Source organism: Hippichthys cyanospilos, chromosome 19 (assembly GCF_059441005.1).
Source record: "Hippichthys cyanospilos isolate Australia breed blue-spotted pipefish chromosome 19, RoL_Hcya_1.0, whole genome shotgun sequence".
NCBI classification, from domain to species: Eukaryota; Metazoa; Chordata; class Actinopteri; order Syngnathiformes; family Syngnathidae; genus Hippichthys; species Hippichthys cyanospilos.
Genome location: NC_142387.1, coordinates 10,974,671 through 10,994,328, shown reverse-complemented (window position 1 = coordinate 10,994,328; position 19,658 = coordinate 10,974,671). Strand labels below are relative to the sequence as shown.

The following is a 19,658-nucleotide window of genomic DNA, read 5'->3' as shown; positions in this document are numbered from 1 at the left end:
GTGCAATTTCAGAGATCTCCTAAAAGCCGTCAAGTATTGCGTGGATACATAATGCAACGCCACTCACTACGCTAGCTTCTATTCTATGAGCCTTATAATGTGGTGCGCCTTATATATGAAAACAGTTTTAACATAGACCGTTCACTGGAGGTGCGCCTTATAATCCGGTTCGTCTGATAGTGTTGAAAATACGGTATATGACTATAAAATGTTTGCAAAATATTGCAGTGTGAGATATTTTGTGGCAAGATGCGGTTTGAAATTTTTCTTCAGTTTTTGTGACCTACAAGAGTAGCATTTTTGGATGTTCTATTAGTCAGACCTTTGTTGCTTTTTTGATCATTAGCTCATGCAGGTGTTCTAATTATGTGCCTGGGCTTGGATATTATTAGCTTGTCCCAACCCACGTCACTGTTATTTTTACTATTCCCCTCTTGTGCGATAGCTTGGCTCGAAAGTATGAGTCATCAATGAAACCTCAGTTTGGGGGATGCACACTTGTGCTATTATCAGGGCGAGCCAGACAGCACCCCCCCCCCCACCCCACCCCCCCACTCATTGCACCTCCTCACTCAGGAGACCACATGCACTACTAATGCGCCATCAAATCAGCGGCCATCTTTGGTTTTAATGCAAGACATTAAGTGGTTATTAGCGTGCGCGTGAGCAGATGTGGCAGGATGACGTTAGGCGGTAATGACGCTGATTGCATGAGTGGACAGGCCTCCAGGGCAAATTAGACTTTGTTTACCCAGTAAGAGAGGCAAACACAGGGGGCAGGTGTGTGTGTGCGTGCGCGCGCGCGTGTGTGTGTGTACATACGTGGGTGGAAAAGTTTCCAGTGTGGCCCCAGTAGGCTTGTGGCTCCGCCCACTAATGCAAACAAAAAAGACGGGTGCATGGAACGGGCATCGTAATTTTTAAAATCACATTGACATTGAAGGATTTCCGTATAAGATTAAAACATGAATCATCTTCATTTTAGCTAGCAGTGATTTTTATTCATTCGCTATTAATGTGTTATAAAGCCTTCTCAAACTTTTTTTTTAATAATGTACCTCCTGTGGAACATTTTTTCAGCAAATTACCCCCAAACAAGAAAAAAGCATGTTTGGAAGCATGCATTCTAATCTGGTTGGTTAAATCTGAGCACAGAATACGTATTCTAAAATATAATTTGGACAATCGTTTATGTAATAAATACACGCGTAAATAAATATGTACGTAAATATGGTAATGTGTGATTATAAAGCATTGCTTACCACTTTGTTCTAGGCAGTTAACTTAACATGCTTTTGTAAAACATCGGCATAAAGGGTATAGAGACGTGTGTGCTTTTAATTGACGCTAATCGTCGCCCGTCGCCATGGCAACCTCAAATCCTCATACAGCAAGTCATTACACGACACTGCCAGACTCAATTCGCACAAGGTCGAGACTTCGAGGTAAAATGGATGTCATGGACGCGTTCCCGTTGTTTGGACTCCTTCTGGAGTGGGCGTGACCATCGTAGCTTGCCCGGGGGTTCAGCGAGCTGCCAGATGCTCCCCCGGCCTCATCACGACTCTTCATGCAACATGCAACTCCACTTTGACACGCAAAAACATGTAGAGTGGGTATAAAATATCTACATACTCCTGTTTATACAGTTGGTGTTTGTTATAATGTATATATATATATATATATATATATATATATATATATATATATATATATATATATATACACACACATTTGCAGTAGTATCACTAAGCGTATTTTACATATCTGCTTGATAAATGACGCTTATTGCAAATTGTTACTGTCAGTCCACATTTGTAAATAAATAAACAAGCAAATAAAAATAAGAAAATAAAGGCAGACAACATTTCAAAAGGAGTCGCTACCATTTAGCAAGCAGTTGCTTCATTTTCCAATTAATTTGCTCTCAATTTGAAAAGACTAATGTATTTTAGCGGTCACGGCATTAAATAGATACCAATCAAAATTTTATTTTACATTTCTTACACTTTTTTTTACTGTCACACTTCTTTGTTATTATTATCAATCTAGCTATCTGTCTGTCACTCTCACTAGCTAGCTACAGCTCTCGCTAGCTAGCTTTATCCCACTCTCGCTAGCTAGCTCTAGCACACTCTCGCTAGTTAGCACTATTTTACTCTCCCTAGCTAGCGCTATCTCACTCTAAAATAAATTATTAGTGTAATCGCTGGGAGATTGAGCTATTTCCAAGGTCTACCGACTTCTCACACGCGCATGCAGACGCATTTTTGCTTTCAGCCGAGCCGTCACAGGCTCTTATCTTCTTTCAGTTTATTCAACGAGGACACAGATGCCTTTTATCTGGCTTTGTGATTCAATAATAAAATGACTGTCATGTCTTCCGCACACACACAAACGCGCTTGGCGATTTACAATACATAGAAGACGGACTGTGCAGGCTTTTTATGTAGTTTTAAAGATTGCATCATATGTTCTGGCAGATAACTAGTTTACACATACACGAAAAAATATAGGAGAGTGCAGGTAAGAACCAAGAATAATTGCTCATGTGAGGAATGTATCTTAATAAAAGATGTTTTATTCTCAGCCTGGGATTCAGCACATTAAATTTGCTGCAGTGAGTCAGCGACACTTCAGTTGGTTGGGTCTCTTTGTATGGCACAAAAGCATGGCGGGGAAAAAAAGATTTTTTTTTCTTGTCAAATAATGGAAAATTGTACAAAAGTCAAGCATATGTCGCAACTGAATCGAACCTCTACTGACATTTCGCCATCTTTACTTTGTTTTGAAAATGCTATATAATGCAATTAATATCAATACCGCTTTCTTGGAGGAGCTTTATGAATCGGGAATGACGAATTTACAATAATTGAAATTTGTCATTATTGCTATTATCATAGACGCTAGTTTAATTTTGCACAAAAAAACATGCAAACAACAATTTACTAGGTATTTGGTGGAATTTGCAGTAGGCATGTTCAGTACCATCTTTTTTCTGACCAATAAGAGTAGAAGTACTCTTCGATATTGAGTAGTTGCAGCCACTGATTCCAAGTATTGATACTTTTGACACGCAAAATACAACAGATCATTTTAACCTGTGAGTGTCAGGAATGTTCACTCGCCTGGCCTTATTATCACCCAACTTGGGCTGACTTTGAAAGGGTCATAACATCATCAAATATAAATATATATTTACTTTCAAAATATACATTTATGAAATTGAAATGGGAATATTTATTGTGTTATCATTAGACTATTATGGTTTTTGAAGAGTTGTGCATTATGCGAGTCCAGGCTAAGCCAATCATTGAAGTAATTGAAAGGCTTAAAAATGTCATAAATTGTCCGCTAGCACCATCGATGGTTTTGGGGTGTCAATACAAAAATTTCTATTGTGTCCCTTTTGTCAGTTGCCGATAAAACGATTAATCCATAAATTGTGGGAAATGCATGATAAAACATCTGGTTTTCAATATGTCCAAAACTGACAATATTCCCCATTTTGAATAGCAGTAAATAAGCCCGAAATGGGCTAAATTTGTCACCTATAGAGTGTACTCTCGACTTCCTGTTTGCAAGCATTTAGAAGGGACAGCTGTGTGGCATATTGTAAGTCCTCAATTTTTGACAATCCATGCAATATTTTAGCCTCCTAATGTCTTTTTTGTATGCTTTTCTTTTGATATCTTTCATCAAAAAGCCAAATTTGTGTCAAAATTTCCCCCAAAGGTTAAAGACATACCAATTCCTATACAGCATTTATTTCCAAAATCATTGAGCGTAACTTTTTCGCTGCCATTGACGGCTGCTGTCGTCAAAATTTCATTCACTGACCCAGTAAGGATGAATTTTTGACGTCTATTGTCGTCAATGGCAGTGAATGAGTTCATCAATAAATTTGAAATGCTGTATTGGAATACATAGGTCTTTGAAATGATTAGTTGTTGTTTTTTTTGGGGGGGTGGCAAGTATTGGTGGATAATAAATTAAAACAGTGCAGCAACACATCTAGACAGACAACATAAAATAGACATATATTCTTTATCCTCTGCGAAAAATATTTTACCCCTGTTTGGAATCGCTTCAAACCGATATGAAAGTCTTTTTCGTGGAGTAATGTTTTCACCTCTGTACATGATAAAATTGCTTAGAAAAATGAGTGAAATTGATGCGTTCATCGGAAGGATACAGCTTCCGTTAGATCTCGACAGGCTGCGCTAAACTATCAACACGCACGTCATTCGGCGTGACTCATGCGGAATTTGGTCTCCGCTCTTTCGTTCTCTCACTTATTTCATCACACCACCCGAACACGAAAATCTCTGCGGCGGCGAAACACAGAAGAGAATAAAACATCAAATCCATGTGACCTGATTAGCAAAACGCTGCTATCCCTGATGTCGCATTTTCGGTGAATGCGCTGCGCCTGGCTGCTCCTGTTGACAGCTTTCTGCTTGCGTAAAGCGCACCCCACACATTCGAGGCCCAGGAGACGGCCAATAAGGGCCTGTATAAAATAAATTAAAAAAAAAAAAAAAAAAAAAAACGGTTCAGCGGTGCTCAGGTTGTAATAAAAAGTGAAGCTGAGCCAGAAACAAGCACTTTGCTTTGCCACTTCATCAGTGAGTCAGTGCAATCTTCCATAATGAGAGGGGGGAAAAAAAAAAATTAAAAAAAAAAATATATATATATATATATATATATATATATAAAAAAAAAAATATAGATATATATATATATATATATATATAAACTAATAATATATATATATATATATATATATATATATATATATATATATATATACTAACTAATAATACAAATAACATACTCCAATTATTGACTAACCTTTCGATTATTTTTTCGATTAATCAAACCAATCTTTTTTTAAGTGTGACCTCCTTTCTATCGTTACTCCAAAGAGGCTTTATTATTTTCAATTGACAGTCCACAAAATAATTATTTATTAAAAAGAAAAGTATTTGTTTATTGGTTTGGTTGGTACTATCGTAAAATTGATTCAAATATTATGTGTTGCTTTCCAAAGTAAAAGCTGAATTTGTAAACATATTACTTTGAATTCAATTCTTCTTTCACAGTGAACTTTAAAAGTTTGTGAATATTTACAACAATTTTAGGGTTATGAGCAATTGATTATGGATTACTTTTGAGTTGAAATAAGTTGTCGATTTAATCGAGTAAATTCTCATGAAATGTGATTGGAAAACATAACTTGCCTCTGATTACTATTCACTTACATTTTCTTCTTTGTATGCCAGTTTTGGTGCCCATAGGCACTGTGCTGCCTCTCGCAGGTCAGTTTTGGTACTACGATTGTATTCTACAACTAAGGATTGTTGGAATTATTTTTTTCTTTGCTGTCATATTTTTTAAAAAATTGGTTACGAAAAAATCGGAGTTGAGTTTCTGAATTCTCATGCATTTATTTCTCTAAACATTATATGAGTTTAATACATTCAGGTCTTTTTCTCCATTTCTATGCTCGCCAAGAATTGCGCACACTTTCCAGCTAATCAATAAGAGGGAAAATGCTACACTATTGATTGGCTAAATTCAGCTGCTTTAGCCTTCCTTGTGTTCCGTGTGCAGTAACTAATCGCATTGACTGAAATGTAGCGTTTTGAATCATCCCTCACCCCGCCTCCCCCTTTTCATGCTTCCTGCAATGTGATCCATCTGGTTGCGCCGCATGATGATAGAAAGACAAGAACACATAAACACACACATACAAGATGCAGGCGTTTGTATTGCATGTCAATGCTGACCAATTTTTCTGGTAACAAAGCATCAGAGCGATAATGGTTATGTGGTCGGTCAATAACGGTTGCGGGGTACCTTGAACTGTGTGTAAGTGTGTTGAACACCTCCTGTAATGGTTGTGCGTGTCCGGCTAGGCATGTATGTGTCAAATATTTGATCAAGGTATTGGACTCTATTGGAATCTCATCAGTCACAGTAATCGATAGTGTTTTGTCGATGACATTGGTTCTCAGCCTTGATGTACCCTGTGTGAAATATTTTTTTCAGCCAGATACCCCTTAACCAGCGCAAAAAAATGACACCATGAGATCTCTAGGTGTATTTTATTCAGTAACTCCAAAACTTAAGATAAGATCATATAAAGTTTGCAAAGGAGGCACTATAACACAAAAACACTCGCTTCATGTTCCAATCAATTTGCTCCTAATTTGAAAAAAACATTTAATTGTTCCAATAACAGCATTACAAAGTATTAAATTAAATTTGCTGATACCTTCAGAAACCTAATCTGAATCTCAATTACCCCCCTTTCATGTACCCCTATTTCTACTCATACCCCGTCATACCCTTGAGAACGAGTCTTTCAAGTTGCATCACTATTACCAGGACGCATACATATGAATGTTAACAAAATGAATGCATATACTGTTTGCAAAGTCGTTACTTTAACGCAATTAAGCAAAAAGTTGTTTCATGTTCCACTTAATGTGCTCTTAATTTGAAACGAAACATGTCATTGTTCCTATCACAGCATTACAAAGCATTAAATTAGAGTTGCCGATACCTTCAGAAACCCAATCTGAATCTCAGATCCATGTTCCAAATATAAATATCCTCCTGAGAGCCAACCCATTCATTTTTGTCCACTGTTGTCTCCGTTTTTGTCTCATCAAGACAGCAAAGTGAATTGCGTCCTACCCAAATACGAGACTCGTTTGAAAGTGTAGAATGTCCTCTACTGGGCACACTAGGACCTACTAAGAGGGTAGCACCAATGAGTTAAAAAATATAGCCCTAAAAAAAAAATAGCCAGGATAGGTTGGCTCTCAGGAGGATTAAAAAAAAAAAAAACGGTCCTACGGCAAATATCCCTGACAGGAGAGACATCTGCCACGTTAAGGCTTCTCATCGAACATGTCGCTGCCTCGCTCAGTTTTATGTGTCTGTTTTGTTTTGCTTTTTCGCACCGTCGAGAAAAGCAATGAACGTCAGATTGAATGTCTGAGTGAAATACACTCCCGTTGGAGCTGAGTAATGGTTCGATAAAACACAGCGTACGTGAGCCAACAAACGCAATAATTCAATGTGGGATTTCGGAGTACAAATTGTTATTCTTTATTCCAACTGACACAAAAAAAAAGCCTGAGGTACTCGATTACGATTTTGAGCGGTAGAGTGCAGTAATGGGGCTTTTATTGTAACTTTTTTTTTCCCATGGCCTTGTATATTTGTTGTGTTGTTTTTTAAACCATGGAAATAAATCAAAAGCAGTATAATGTAACCATTGCATTTCAAATAGCAATACAGATGTGCAGTTTTGCTTTTTCAGCGTTCCCTCGTTTTTCACGGTTAACGAGGAAAAATGTGAACGTGAGTGAGGCGCTAAGAATTCTGCTGGCTTTTGATGTCACGTATCAGATAATATCCAAAATGGAACACCTACAATGCCGAGATCCCTCGACTAGGGGAAGATTCACAGCCACTTTCAAGCAACGGCTGGAGTTGTCAAAAAACATCGAGAACCATATCATGCAGAAACACCAAAGCCGGAAGGTAAGCAGAGCTGCATTGAGTATATTCAAATGAATTCACTTTAAATCATTTCCCGCTGTGACAAATTGTGTTTTAAAAGTTAGTTGGCTCATCGTCAAACCACAGATTGCGTTCAATTTGGGCAGAAATCGGAACAGGAAATGAACGGCTGCAGCCACGTTACGGTTATGAATGATCCTCGGACTGTGCCGCTCTTACGAGCTTGATAATGGGAAAATGAAAATGAAATGTGCGTAAAAATTTTCTGCTCCAATGATTGCAATTTCCATTAAAACACACACACAATGTATTCGATCACATTTTATATTCCCTGCATCAGCGTACAAGTATTAGCTCCGGCCTCCATTTCTCAAGCGCCTTTCCTTTGCATTTGTACACCGGGATATATTTATAAACCTAAAAAAATCTCCACTTAGGAATTGCTGGAATCCTCCTCCCTTCATGAATATTTGAAAAGGCCCCATTTAGAAAGTGCTGACTTCCCCCAGCATGTATGATTCATAGTATCGAGTCTAAGGGGATGCACTCCGAAACTAGCATCATGTTGTCTGTCACTCCAACCTTCAGTCAGACTTCAATCTGTGTACTCGTTCATTAATCGCAAATGGAAGTCTACAGATGGTAAAAGGGCTCCCTATTATCCTTGTCTCCTCTTATCTTTTTATTATATCGCAACTCGCGCTTATCGGTTGGCTGTAGGTCAAACTAATTACCTGAGCTGGAACTGTTTCACTTTGTGCTAATGGCTTTTTGATGCTCCTCACACTCACTTTATGTGGCGATGCATATGGAATTTAGTAGCAAATGACAAAACAAGCCTTTTACTGACGCTAATTTTGAAATGGTAATATGCACACGAAAATAAATCGGCGTTTAAGTGAAAGTCAAACCCCAATATTTTCTATTTATGCAATAGATTAAACACTTTATTATGGTTGATAGTGTGTGATATTGTGACAGGCAGATTTTGATGCTCACGACATATTTCACAAATGCAATATTACACAAAAAGCCCTTTTTAGTCTAATGGGTGCATATAGAACATAATGGTAAATCAAATTTTGGGGGTTACTCCCCCTTTAACATGCACAAAAAATAACAAAGCTGCTAATTAATTTAGCATTACACATTTTAAATGTACCTGGTCAATACGATGGCAAGTATTGGTACAAATATAACATAGTGGCAGTTCACTATTCCCAAATTCACCCATTAGTCATTTTGTGCCCTTTATGAAACGTCACAAGATCCCAACGAAGCCCAATTAGGAAAGTAGTAAATCTGAGGAGTGCTTCTTAATATTGTGAGATCTTTACAGTGTTTCTGCAGGTATCACCAAATTTAATTTAATGCCTTGACAAGAACAATACAGTTTTCTTTTCAATTTAAGAGCCAATTAATTGGAACTTGAATCAATTCATCGCTAAATTGCAAAACAAAATCGGCCTTTATTTTGTTAACTATTATACGGACATGCGATAATAAGATCTGGCAGACGAGCCAGATTTAAAACACGCAATTTCTCCTTAAGTTTTGCTTGTTCTTTTACTGATGGATAATGTGACTTTTGACCCAGTTATTGCAACAAACATGACGTCCTTGTTGGCTTCTCTTCTCCACAAAGGCAACAATGGCTGCTCGTGACAGATAATATGACATTTATTCAAATCAGAGCTCCAGGTCGCATTGGCCCGGAGTAAAGACTGCCTTATTTAATTGAAGTCCTTTCAGCATCCTACCCCCATCTATGAATTTACGGCCGACCTTTCATCACACGGAAGCAGTCGCCGCACGTCAGCCCGTCAATATCCTTTGATAAATGTATTCGCCCCTGCTTTCATGCTGATGAATCACGGCCTTTCTCTATGCATTACCTTTATGTGGGCAGTAATTAATATGGCCCCTGGAAGTGGCTTTACCGGCTCAACTGAAATGCGATCCCATTAGGTTTGTTTTGATTGTGTTTAATGGGAAGTCAAGAGAGGATTATGGCAATCAATTCAAAATGTGAAGACACGTTCAAAGGAGTCAATCAGATTGATTCGGATGAGCTATGTTGGGGTTTTGTTTGGACGTTTCCAGTCCAGTGAGCCTCATGCTCAATTGCTTTTATTTATTTTATTATTATCATTATTATTTTACTTATTAGCTATCTTCCTGAGGTAAATTAGTTTGTGTCCATTGTTGTGTCCATTTTGTCTCAGCAAGACAAATGACATATTTGTAAAAGGCCAGGATGTCCTCTAGTGTCTAGCATTGTTTCAGCAATAAAAAAAAATATCCTTTTCCCGTATTTTTTATTCCTGCACGTTTATAAGCGTCAAGAAATAAATGTCAAGATTATTTTCCTATTTGCAGTGTAGTAAGAAAATCCTCTCACAAATCAGGCCACGACGTCATTTTCGTCATCCAAAAAAAAAAAAAACGAAACTCTCAAGCGCTACAGAAAGAGGAAGAGGAGGGACAACCCCCCCTCAGGCCCTCCCCCTCCCCTCTCCTTCGTCTCCATCCCCAACATCGCCAGCAGCAGACCCTCAGCTTCATCCTCATCCTCTTCATCATCCCTGAAGAGCGCCACGTTTTGTCGGGAGAGGAACGTCGAGAGCGCGCACCCGGCGATCACCACCCCCACCCCCTAACCAGCCCCCCCATCCCCTCAGACGCGCGTTCCACTCCACTCGTCGCAGGGGTTGAAGATGGAGAAATGGCTTTGGGGAGAAATGACGCCAAATCTTCTTTCATGACACCCGGAACGATCTAAAGAATACAAGGTAAGCCATTGCTTTAATTATCTTTTCTTTTCCTCGATACGAATAATCAAAATGATAATAATGTGTGGAAAATGTGTCTAATTGACTCCTGACTCCAAGACATCCTTTTTTTTTTTAATTAACCCATCGGACTGACATCTTAATCACTGCATTGTGATTTTGCGTCGCTATAACAATGAAAAATTCCTTTTATTATGCTAATTACGAGCAATCAATAAACGTCAACGTGCGTCTAGTAAAACGCGTGGCGTACTGCACTGAATGAATGGCGAATAACTGCTCATCACTGCCCCCTTGTGGTCTTTCTGCTCTAAAAGTAACACAAGGGTTGTTAACTATAATTAGCAATTAAAAAATGAAAGGGGCGCGGGCTCATTAGCTTTTTAACCTTTTTATCTTCTTTCCATTCGATAAGTAGCTCACGTTGGTATTGTGCGGGTGTCCGTGTGTGTGTGCACGCGCTCTTGTTATGTAATATCAACCTCCATCACACTGAATCAGCTTCACACAACTTGCTTACGTGAAGCTGCATGGCATATACAGTATAAAACACCACAATATCACCACTTGCTAATTCGAAACGATATTGTGCATTTACACAATGATTAGTGTTTCATTTTTATTGACGATCTCGTGTCTGGAGCAAAGTTGGAAAAATAGCTGAGATTAAATTGGGTGGACACTTTTTTTCTGCGAAAATGGACAAATTTATTCAGCAGCAAAAAAAATGAAGTGGACTCACTTGCATGACGGCGGATATGGTTGGGTTTAACACATGCGCTTTATATAATTTTTTTTTATGTATGTCAGCAGCTGTGCTATTTTTTTGTGTGGGCGAGGGTGCACAGAAGGAACACAAGTGAAGAAAATGCAAATGCTCATGGATCTTTTAATTAGGTGAAGCTGTAATCACAGATGAGATAGGAAACATAATTAACCAACGGTGAATGTAATTAAATACTGTGCACTAGTTTGATAAAAGTGTAAAGCGTGTTTGTATAGAGGTGCTTTTAGAGGGGCGTGACCTGGCGAATGACGTCAGGATTCTCCTCATTGTATTTTGGATGTTTGTCACTCCCAATTTTTTTTTCGCTTCATTCGAGCGGTGTCCAGCTTGAAGTGGGCTAATGACGAAAAATTTGGCATGCATCACAAAATTAACAGATTGAAACAAATGTTTTTTTTTCTTTTGGATAAACCTATGCCCTGGTTAAATGAAGCAGCCCTCATTTCAACACACTGTCGGACATTGTCCCCGAAAGACCACAAGATGGTGCCAAAGTATCATTTTCATATTTGACGTACTAAACATTAAAAAATAGCTTTTTTGCCAGTAATGCTACAAGATACACTTGTCAACTCCTCATGGCATCATGGGAAGAAATTGCAATGTTTTTAGCATTTAGCATGTATGTTAAAACACATTAATACCTTCGAACGTATTTACTGCAAGTATGTGCCAACACACTTGCAAATACATTAAAACTTGCTTGTAAGCTAAACGCTAAAAACAGAGCATTTTTTTCCTCATAACTTATGGGGCATGCTGGTCAATTTTAGGCATTAAGTCTTCCCTGTGTTCGGATGTACTTTTAAATCCATAAGTACTTGCAAATAAGTTTTAATATACTTGTAAGATGAATGTTAAAAATAACATTTATTTGTCAACACCCCTTGGCATTATGGGAACAAATGCTATTTTTAGCATGTTCAAACATAATAGTAAATGCATCCAAAAGTACTTACCCGTAGGTACATGGAAAAATGTTCCAACGTACTTGTAAATATGCTCAAATGTACTTGTAAAAACTGAATTCTATAAACAGTATCATTTTCCCATGATGCTATGGGGTATGCTTGTCGACACCCACGTGACATTATGGGAACAAATGCATTGTTTTTAGCATCTAGCTTACAAGTATGTTGTGAATTGTTTTCAACCACTCAGTGTCAATTTCAGCCCGATTTGGGTTATTGATCGAGACACATTGAACAAAAAGCATAAAAAAAAACATAAAGGAGCCTAAAAATTACCATAGATTATGAAAACAGGCAGAGGTTCAAAATGTTCATTCCTAAATACATGCAAATGGAATTTGTTTGATTGCAAAGTTTACATTAGGAACCCGTACAAGCATATGTTTTCAGCGCTTAGTCTCCAAGTTCCCTCTGACCCTTTTCAGACGTTTAAACATACTTGCAAATACGTTCTAATAGAACTGTTAGCTAACTGCTAAGAAAACAGCATTTTTTTCCCATAATGCTATGGGGTAAGCTAGTCAAAATCTCATGACAATATGGGAATAAACGCTATGTTTTTAGCATTTAGCTGACAAGTACGTTTGATCATATTCACAAGTACGTATGAATCAGATACGCAGAATAAACAGATGTTAACCATACTCCATCCTAATGAGCTCTCACAACATCTCTTCAGATTTAAGTTTGGATTCCTGAAAAAAAGATGGACACGTCGTCACCCTCGCTACCGTACGGCTCCAAAAAGCGGGTCAAGATTCACCCCAACGCGGTGACGGTAAAGTACGCCACCCACTTCCCCCAGCCGGGCGACGAGGGCTACGATGACGCCCCCTCCTTTGAAGACTTCGGCGCGTTCGCTGAAGCTAACGCGGGTAAGAGGCTGGTGACGGAGAGCAAAGGTGGGAGGACTTTCTTCGGAACCATGGAGACCCAGGCCAAGGCTTCCGGCGCCCCGCGGGACAAAGGGGTGGGCGGGCAGTTGGCCAGCTTCGGGGAGGCCAACGTGCTGGCCTCCAGGGTGACCTGGATGGCTCTTTTCGGGGCGGCGGTCGCGCACGGTTGCGTGGCCTTGATCACCCGTCTGGCGGCGGACCGCTCCAAGGTGCCGTCCCTGGAGTTGCTCTTCATTCGCTCCGTGATCCAGGTGCTCTCCATCCTGGTGGTCTTCTATCACCACGAGGCGCCCTTCGGACCCAAAGGCTACCGGCTGCGTCTCTTCTTCTACGGCGTGTGCAACGTCATCTCCATCACGTGCGCCTACACGTCCTTCGCCATCGTGCCGCCCAGCAACGGTACCATCATGTGGCGCGCATCCACCACCGTCTTCAGCGCCGTTCTGGCGTTCCTGCTGCTGGACGAGCGTCTGGCGTACACGGACGTGGTGACGGTGGTGGGCAGCGTGTTCGGCCTGTGCCTGGTCATGGTGCCCAACGTGGCGGACGAGGAGAAGTCCAGGCTCGGCTTTTGGAAGGAGGCTTTCGGCTACACCATGACGGTGATGGCCGGCCTGACCGCCGCCCTCTCCATGATCGTCTACAGAGCAATCAAGGAACGCGTGAGCATGTGGACGGCGCTCTTCACCTTCGGCTGGACGGGCACGGTTTGGGGCGCGTCCACCATGTTCATCATGCAGGAGCCCATCATTCCACTGGACGGCGAGACTTGGGGATATCTGATCGGGATCTGCATCTGCTCCACCGTGGCGTTCCTGGGCGTCTACTACGCCCTCAACAAGTTCCACCCGGCCTTAGTGAGCACCGTGCAGCACCTGGAGATCGTGGTGGCCATGTTCCTGCAGCTCATCGTGCTGAGAATGATCCCGTCGGTGTATGACGTCATCGGCGGCCTGGTCATCATGATCAGCGTTTTCACCCTCACCGGGCTCAAGCTGTACCGGGTGAGCAGGGCCGTCCGGCAGGACTACCAGGAGATCCTCGACTCGCCCATCAAATGAGGAATTTTGTGGCTGTCCTAGTCTTTGTTGTTTACAGCGGTGGTTCTCAAACTGCACTCTAAAAACAGTTGGGACGAAAATAACCCAGTTGCGGGTCAAAAACGGAACGCAGTTAGGCCCATTCAACCCAACTTTTTGGGTATCGTATTTTCCGCACTATCGTGTGCACTGAATTATCAGGCTCAGCTTCAATGAATGGCCTATTTTAAAACTGTTTTCATACATAATACGCACCACATTATACGGTGCATAGAATAGAAGCTACAGTAGTGGTTGGGCTTGCGTTATCAATCCACCAGATGGAGCTAAAGGGAATGTCAACAAAACTGATTTATGTGCGTCGGTCAAACTTTATTATTAGACAATTAGAAATGAAGAATAAAGATGATTTGTGGAAAGTTCTATCTGGAAAATGGGGGAAAATACCTCTTGATTACATTAAGACTGTTTAGATCAATGCCAAGACAAATCAAGAGTTTAAAAGAATGTAATTATGATTCAAATAAATATGAAACTTATTTTTTTTAATCAAATTGCAACCAAAAACCTGAAAATATAGTTTTTGCACTTTGTCCCCATATAAATTACTTCAAAATTGGAACACATACACATTGGGTTTTATTAAAAATGTTAATTATAAAAAATACATTTAGAACTGAAATGCGAACTAAAAATTGCAGAATTTACATGGCGAATACGTCATTTTATTTTTTCACTCTTCAAAAATTAAAACTTGCGGTTTATGTGCGGTATAAGACGCAAAAAATTCAGGGCTTTTAGGTGTGCCTTAGTGCGGAAAATACAGTATTTATTTATTGTTTTTTTTTACCCAAAATTAATCAGTCAATGACAGACACCGCCCATTTTGCCACAGAATGATGATAAAGAGAAAAGAACAAAAAAACAAATGACAGACTGTAAGCATTGACGGAAAATGGGTTTTCTATTGCCCGTTTTGCAGATGAACGGGCACGGTTTGGGGCGTACAGGCATCTGTAAAGTTAAAAAAAAAAAAAAAAAAAACAGACTGCAGATTACAATTTGGTTTGCCTTGAAATATTTGTAAATTGGGTCCAATTTTCTCTTTTTTTTTTTTTTCTGACCCATGGCTTATTTCCACCCAAATATTTTTCAGAGTGCTGGGTTCCTGGGGCATTTTTGAGCCCTAACTTGGGTCTAATTATTTGCAAGAAACATTATTTTACATTTCACATCAAAGGGAAAGCATTGAATAGACACTAGGGAGCTGAAATTTCACCCAGATGGTGGCAACATGTCCAAGTTCAACATGGCACAACCACTTAGTTATCGCACCAGCAGAAGTGCGCCATTCTAAAACACTGCGAGAACGACGGGGAAGAAAATGACCCAAAATGGTTGAAATAATACACATTAAAGTATTCATTTACTCTTGCACACATAGTTCACCAACAAAGAAACAGCGTATACTTTTTTTTAAGCCGTTTGTCTGTTTACTGTAAAATCGACATGTTAAATTGAAGTTCAACATGTAAATAAATGTACAAAAACATACAAATTTTGTGACAGACATCCGCTAGCTTAATGCTAACATAGCACAATGCGGAATGCCCTAGAATCACAAAGAGTAGTATTTTATCTTTGATGATCTGCTTGTTACAATACTCACAGGCATAAATTTGATTCACACAAAAAAGTTGCGGTGTATTTAAGTCACAGCCATGGAGTGGTTCATTTTATTAATTTGATTTAATTGGAAGCTAACTCCTCTGTTTTCAGCCTTGTTATTGGTGTAAATAGCGCCTGTCAGCTAGTAACAATGAATAAATATTGAATTCAACACAGGTCGCTTAAATAATTGCCATAATATTTACGGATGCATATATAAAAATGTTGAGTTGGAAGTTGTATCATGAGGGGTCCCTGGACCCAAAATGTTTGAGAACCTCTGGTTTACAGTGTTTGCTTGGTTGTGAAATTCAAAGAATGTCTGTGCCGTCATCGGATTTTTTTGTTTTTGTTTTTTGTATCGTCGTGCCAGTTGTTGGAAGAGTGCCAGTAGTGTACTAATGTCTTAATATTCGTACGTTAAAAATGGTGCCCCGCCCCCGTGCGTTAATGTCAAATTGTCGGCATAAGAGAAAAACATAATCATCAATTTTGTGGGTGTTTTAAAGGAGACATTTCCCAGGTGTCTTAATGATATGTCTGTAACGTACTTTTGTAAATCTGGTGTCTTGTGCAAGTCAGCCAGCCCACATACTCGAGGGCCAATGGCAAATCAGACTTTAGTTACCATGACGACCAGAGACTGAAGCTTTATGGCCTTGCTTGTCATTTCAAGTGTTTTTCAGAAATTGGGCAACTCCCCCAAAAAATCTGATATTTGCTGAGTTCCACACTTGATGAATGAGCAGACACAACAGGGATAATTTGCATAAAAGTCATTAAAATGTCAAATTTCCAAATGTCCCCTTGAAGATTCTAATGGAATGAACGATGGCTGTCAACAACTTCTCGAACAGTCACAGTTATACAACAAAACACCATTGTCACTCTTCATAAAATGATTATCACATAGTTGTTTTTTTTTATTTTTTATACAGTGGAACTTATGAAGTTGAACACAAGTTACATAAATAACTAAACTCTTTCAGTGCCATGGACGAAAATGTTCATCTTTTAAAATCGTAAACAGCAAAATTCATGCACATTTTTTTATGGTGGGTAGCTGACAACCTTGACTAATGCATAACTAATATGAGCACTGTAGTGATAACTATGACCATTGGATGGCAGTGTTTCCCCAATATAACAAAGATATTACCCACATGCAATTCTAAGTAAGAATAGAAATCATTCTTTCATATGATACCGCCCATATTAAATAGACATAGCACACAATATTCTGTTGGCTTTGAAAGACGAGTGACAATGCTAAATATTCTGGCCCTCATTTTCCGATAACGCTTGGCACTGAAAGAGTTTATGTGCAGAAGAAGGTGATGAGATGAATTCGATTTTTTTCCCCACATTTTTAACAGTCTAACATAGTCTTTTTATTGTTTTTTTAAAACTGCATTGTGGGCCATGTCAAAATGTTTTAGCTTAAGCCACTGGCCGCAGAAATGTGGTTGTTGGGCCAAAAATGGCGCCCGTGCCGTACGTTGGAGACCTCTGCAAAGAGCGATGTGTATTTGACGTCAGCTCGCTTCTGTTTGCTATCTAAACCCGTTGAAAACTTGTTCCCCGAGGCCATTATTAAATTGGCCTATCCTCTGATGATGACATGTGGCCATCTGTTCGAACTCAGGCTTGTGACTCATGTTGCCTGCTGCTGCTGAGTCAGCTGGTTTGTGCCGTTTCCCAGAGAGAATTTAATCAACTGTCATTCTGGGGGTTCTCGGGTTACGACGATCCTGACATTTGCTGATTTGACGTTTACGAAGAATGCATTGGTGATGTTCTAAAAAAAAAAAGAAGGTCAAAGGAAAAGCAAAATGTGAATAGAAAACAGCGTTATGTTTTTTTTTTGTCATTCGGTAGTTTTATTTTTTTTTTTTTAAATAATACGTTAGGAGGACATCATCCTTCTTTTGGAATTAGAGGGGAAAATGCCAATACAGTTCCCACCAAAAAAAAGGCACTTGCATAAAAATTAACCGTAGCAAAAAAAAAAAAAAAAAAAGATTTCCTTTGCAAGATTGTTATGGTCGATTGTTGGGTACCTTGTATTTACCAAATGTGTTCGCTAGAGGGCACTAACGTCTTGCTTTGTGCATCATTTTGTATGAGTGGACGTACAATGCAGTGATACAATTATTGTGAATTAATTATGAAGGCAATTAGTGGTGTACACTATTTCGACATGACTATGCAGCTGGATGCAATTAGGGTAACACATGTTTTCATTTGGACTGCTGCTGCAGTCATAGCACAGATGTTGAATGTTTTACAATTTACAGGACACAGAACATTTCATGTCTCTTCATAAAATAATTCTGTTACATAATTATGTTATTCAGTATTCACAGTCGCGGTAAATGCCATCGCTAACGGTCTCTCAAGGTAAAGTTCTTCTTTTTTTTAATTTGGAATAAACATTTTGTCACGTTGCATGTTTGCTTCTTTGGTCAATGTTGAGAATCTCCAATTGAAAGATGAATAAACATGATAAAAAAAGATTTTGCTTTCAACGGAAATGTTTTTGTTATGCAGTAATGTTTGAGGGTAGTTAGATCATTTCTGATTTTTAATAAAAACATTCAGGTGTAGTATTCGGAAATGTTCAAACTGTGCATAATGTGACTGTGTTTCAGTAATATATTTTATAAATAAAATCGATTCTGTTCGAAAATTAAGGACATTTCTAAAAGGCTGACAAATATTTTGTGTACTAAATTGTATACAATTATGCATTTTCGTAGGCAACACAAAGTTTGCTGATCATTTGGACACTTGTATATAAATACTTGCATATACAGTAAATACTTGTATATAAATACAAGTGCATCTCATAAATGAGAATATTATATTGCATAGATGTTCATTTAAAGCCGTTTTGTAAAAGAGTAACTTTTTGGAGTTAACTACTGAATTAAATGAGGTTTTATGTTGGATTCTATTTTTTTTTTTGTTATACACCTGTATATACAGTACTGTGTACGTATTAGGGTTCAGAATACATGTCGAGGTTTCCCCATCTGTTTGAACAGGAAACAGATTGCATCCTGCAAGCAGCCTGCAGAACCTTCCAAACCCGCACAACGTACATGCAACTTTTGTTCTCCAGACGTACAAAAAGTGTCATCGGTTCCCAGGTGAGGCCTAGCAGAAACTAGTGATTGTATATACTTTCTAGGAAAAAAAAAATCCAATGTATAGTGGACATTGTTTATTTTGCCATGTAAAGAAAATATTTTACAAAAAAAAAATCAATCATTTAATGGATTACTTTTTTTGCACAAATCTTTCTTTTTGTAAATTTAGCATATTTTTAATTTTGTGAATTCCTGTAATATGTTAAATGTGTGCCATTTTACCAAAATGTATTCATTTTATTCATAACAAATCATTTAAAATGTTTTTAGTGTGACATTTAAAAAAATTGCAATTATAAATGCTAACTTTACATTGTTTTGCATTACACCAATTAACCTACAGTTCAATCAAATTAATTACAAATTTGGTGATAAGACTCTATATGTAGTTGTTTATTATTCGAATCATTCATTCATTTTGGCACTTGCCTGTAGCCAATAATTAAATCTGTATTTTTCAGATATAGATTTTTTTACATTGCTTTGCAATACACAAATAAACAAATAACTCAGAAAAAGAAATTCCAAATATTGGTTATAAGTATCTATATGTATTTGTATATTTGACTAATCGTTTATTTAGTTTAGTTAAAACATTATTCTGTAAAATAATGTCATGTGCTAATTTTATTCCCATAAATAATTTCAGAAAATGAACAATGTAACGCGTTTTAACGTTTGAAACAAGATTTATTTTACAATTATAAAGTTAACTTTGTAATGTTTTGTAATGAATTACACATATGAAATGGGTTAAATGATTAATATGTCAATTATTATTGACAAAAAAGTAAACCATTATCAAAATAGAAA

At 38.4% G+C, this 19,658-nt stretch overlaps 1 protein-coding gene across 1 annotated transcript; it reads left to right on the top strand.

The window, feature by feature from the left end:
* The first annotated feature begins 10,092 nt into the window (after positions 1-10,092).
* Positions 10,093-18,209, top strand: slc35g2b (solute carrier family 35 member G2b). The gene is made up of 2 exons (XM_088402295.1): positions 10,093-10,331; positions 12,769-18,209. Exon 2 carries the CDS (start codon positions 12,796-12,798, stop codon positions 14,044-14,046), a length of 1,251 nt encoding a protein of 416 aa, XP_088258421.1. The 5' UTR covers positions 10,093-10,331; positions 12,769-12,795; the 3' UTR covers positions 14,047-18,209.
* Positions 18,210-19,658: the final 1,449 nt, after the last annotated feature.

Excerpts from the sequence above, each read along its gene's own strand:
- slc35g2b (XM_088402295.1), top strand. The coding sequence starts at position 12,796 with ATGGACACGTCGTCACCCTCGCTACCGTACGGCTCCAAAAAGCGGGTC.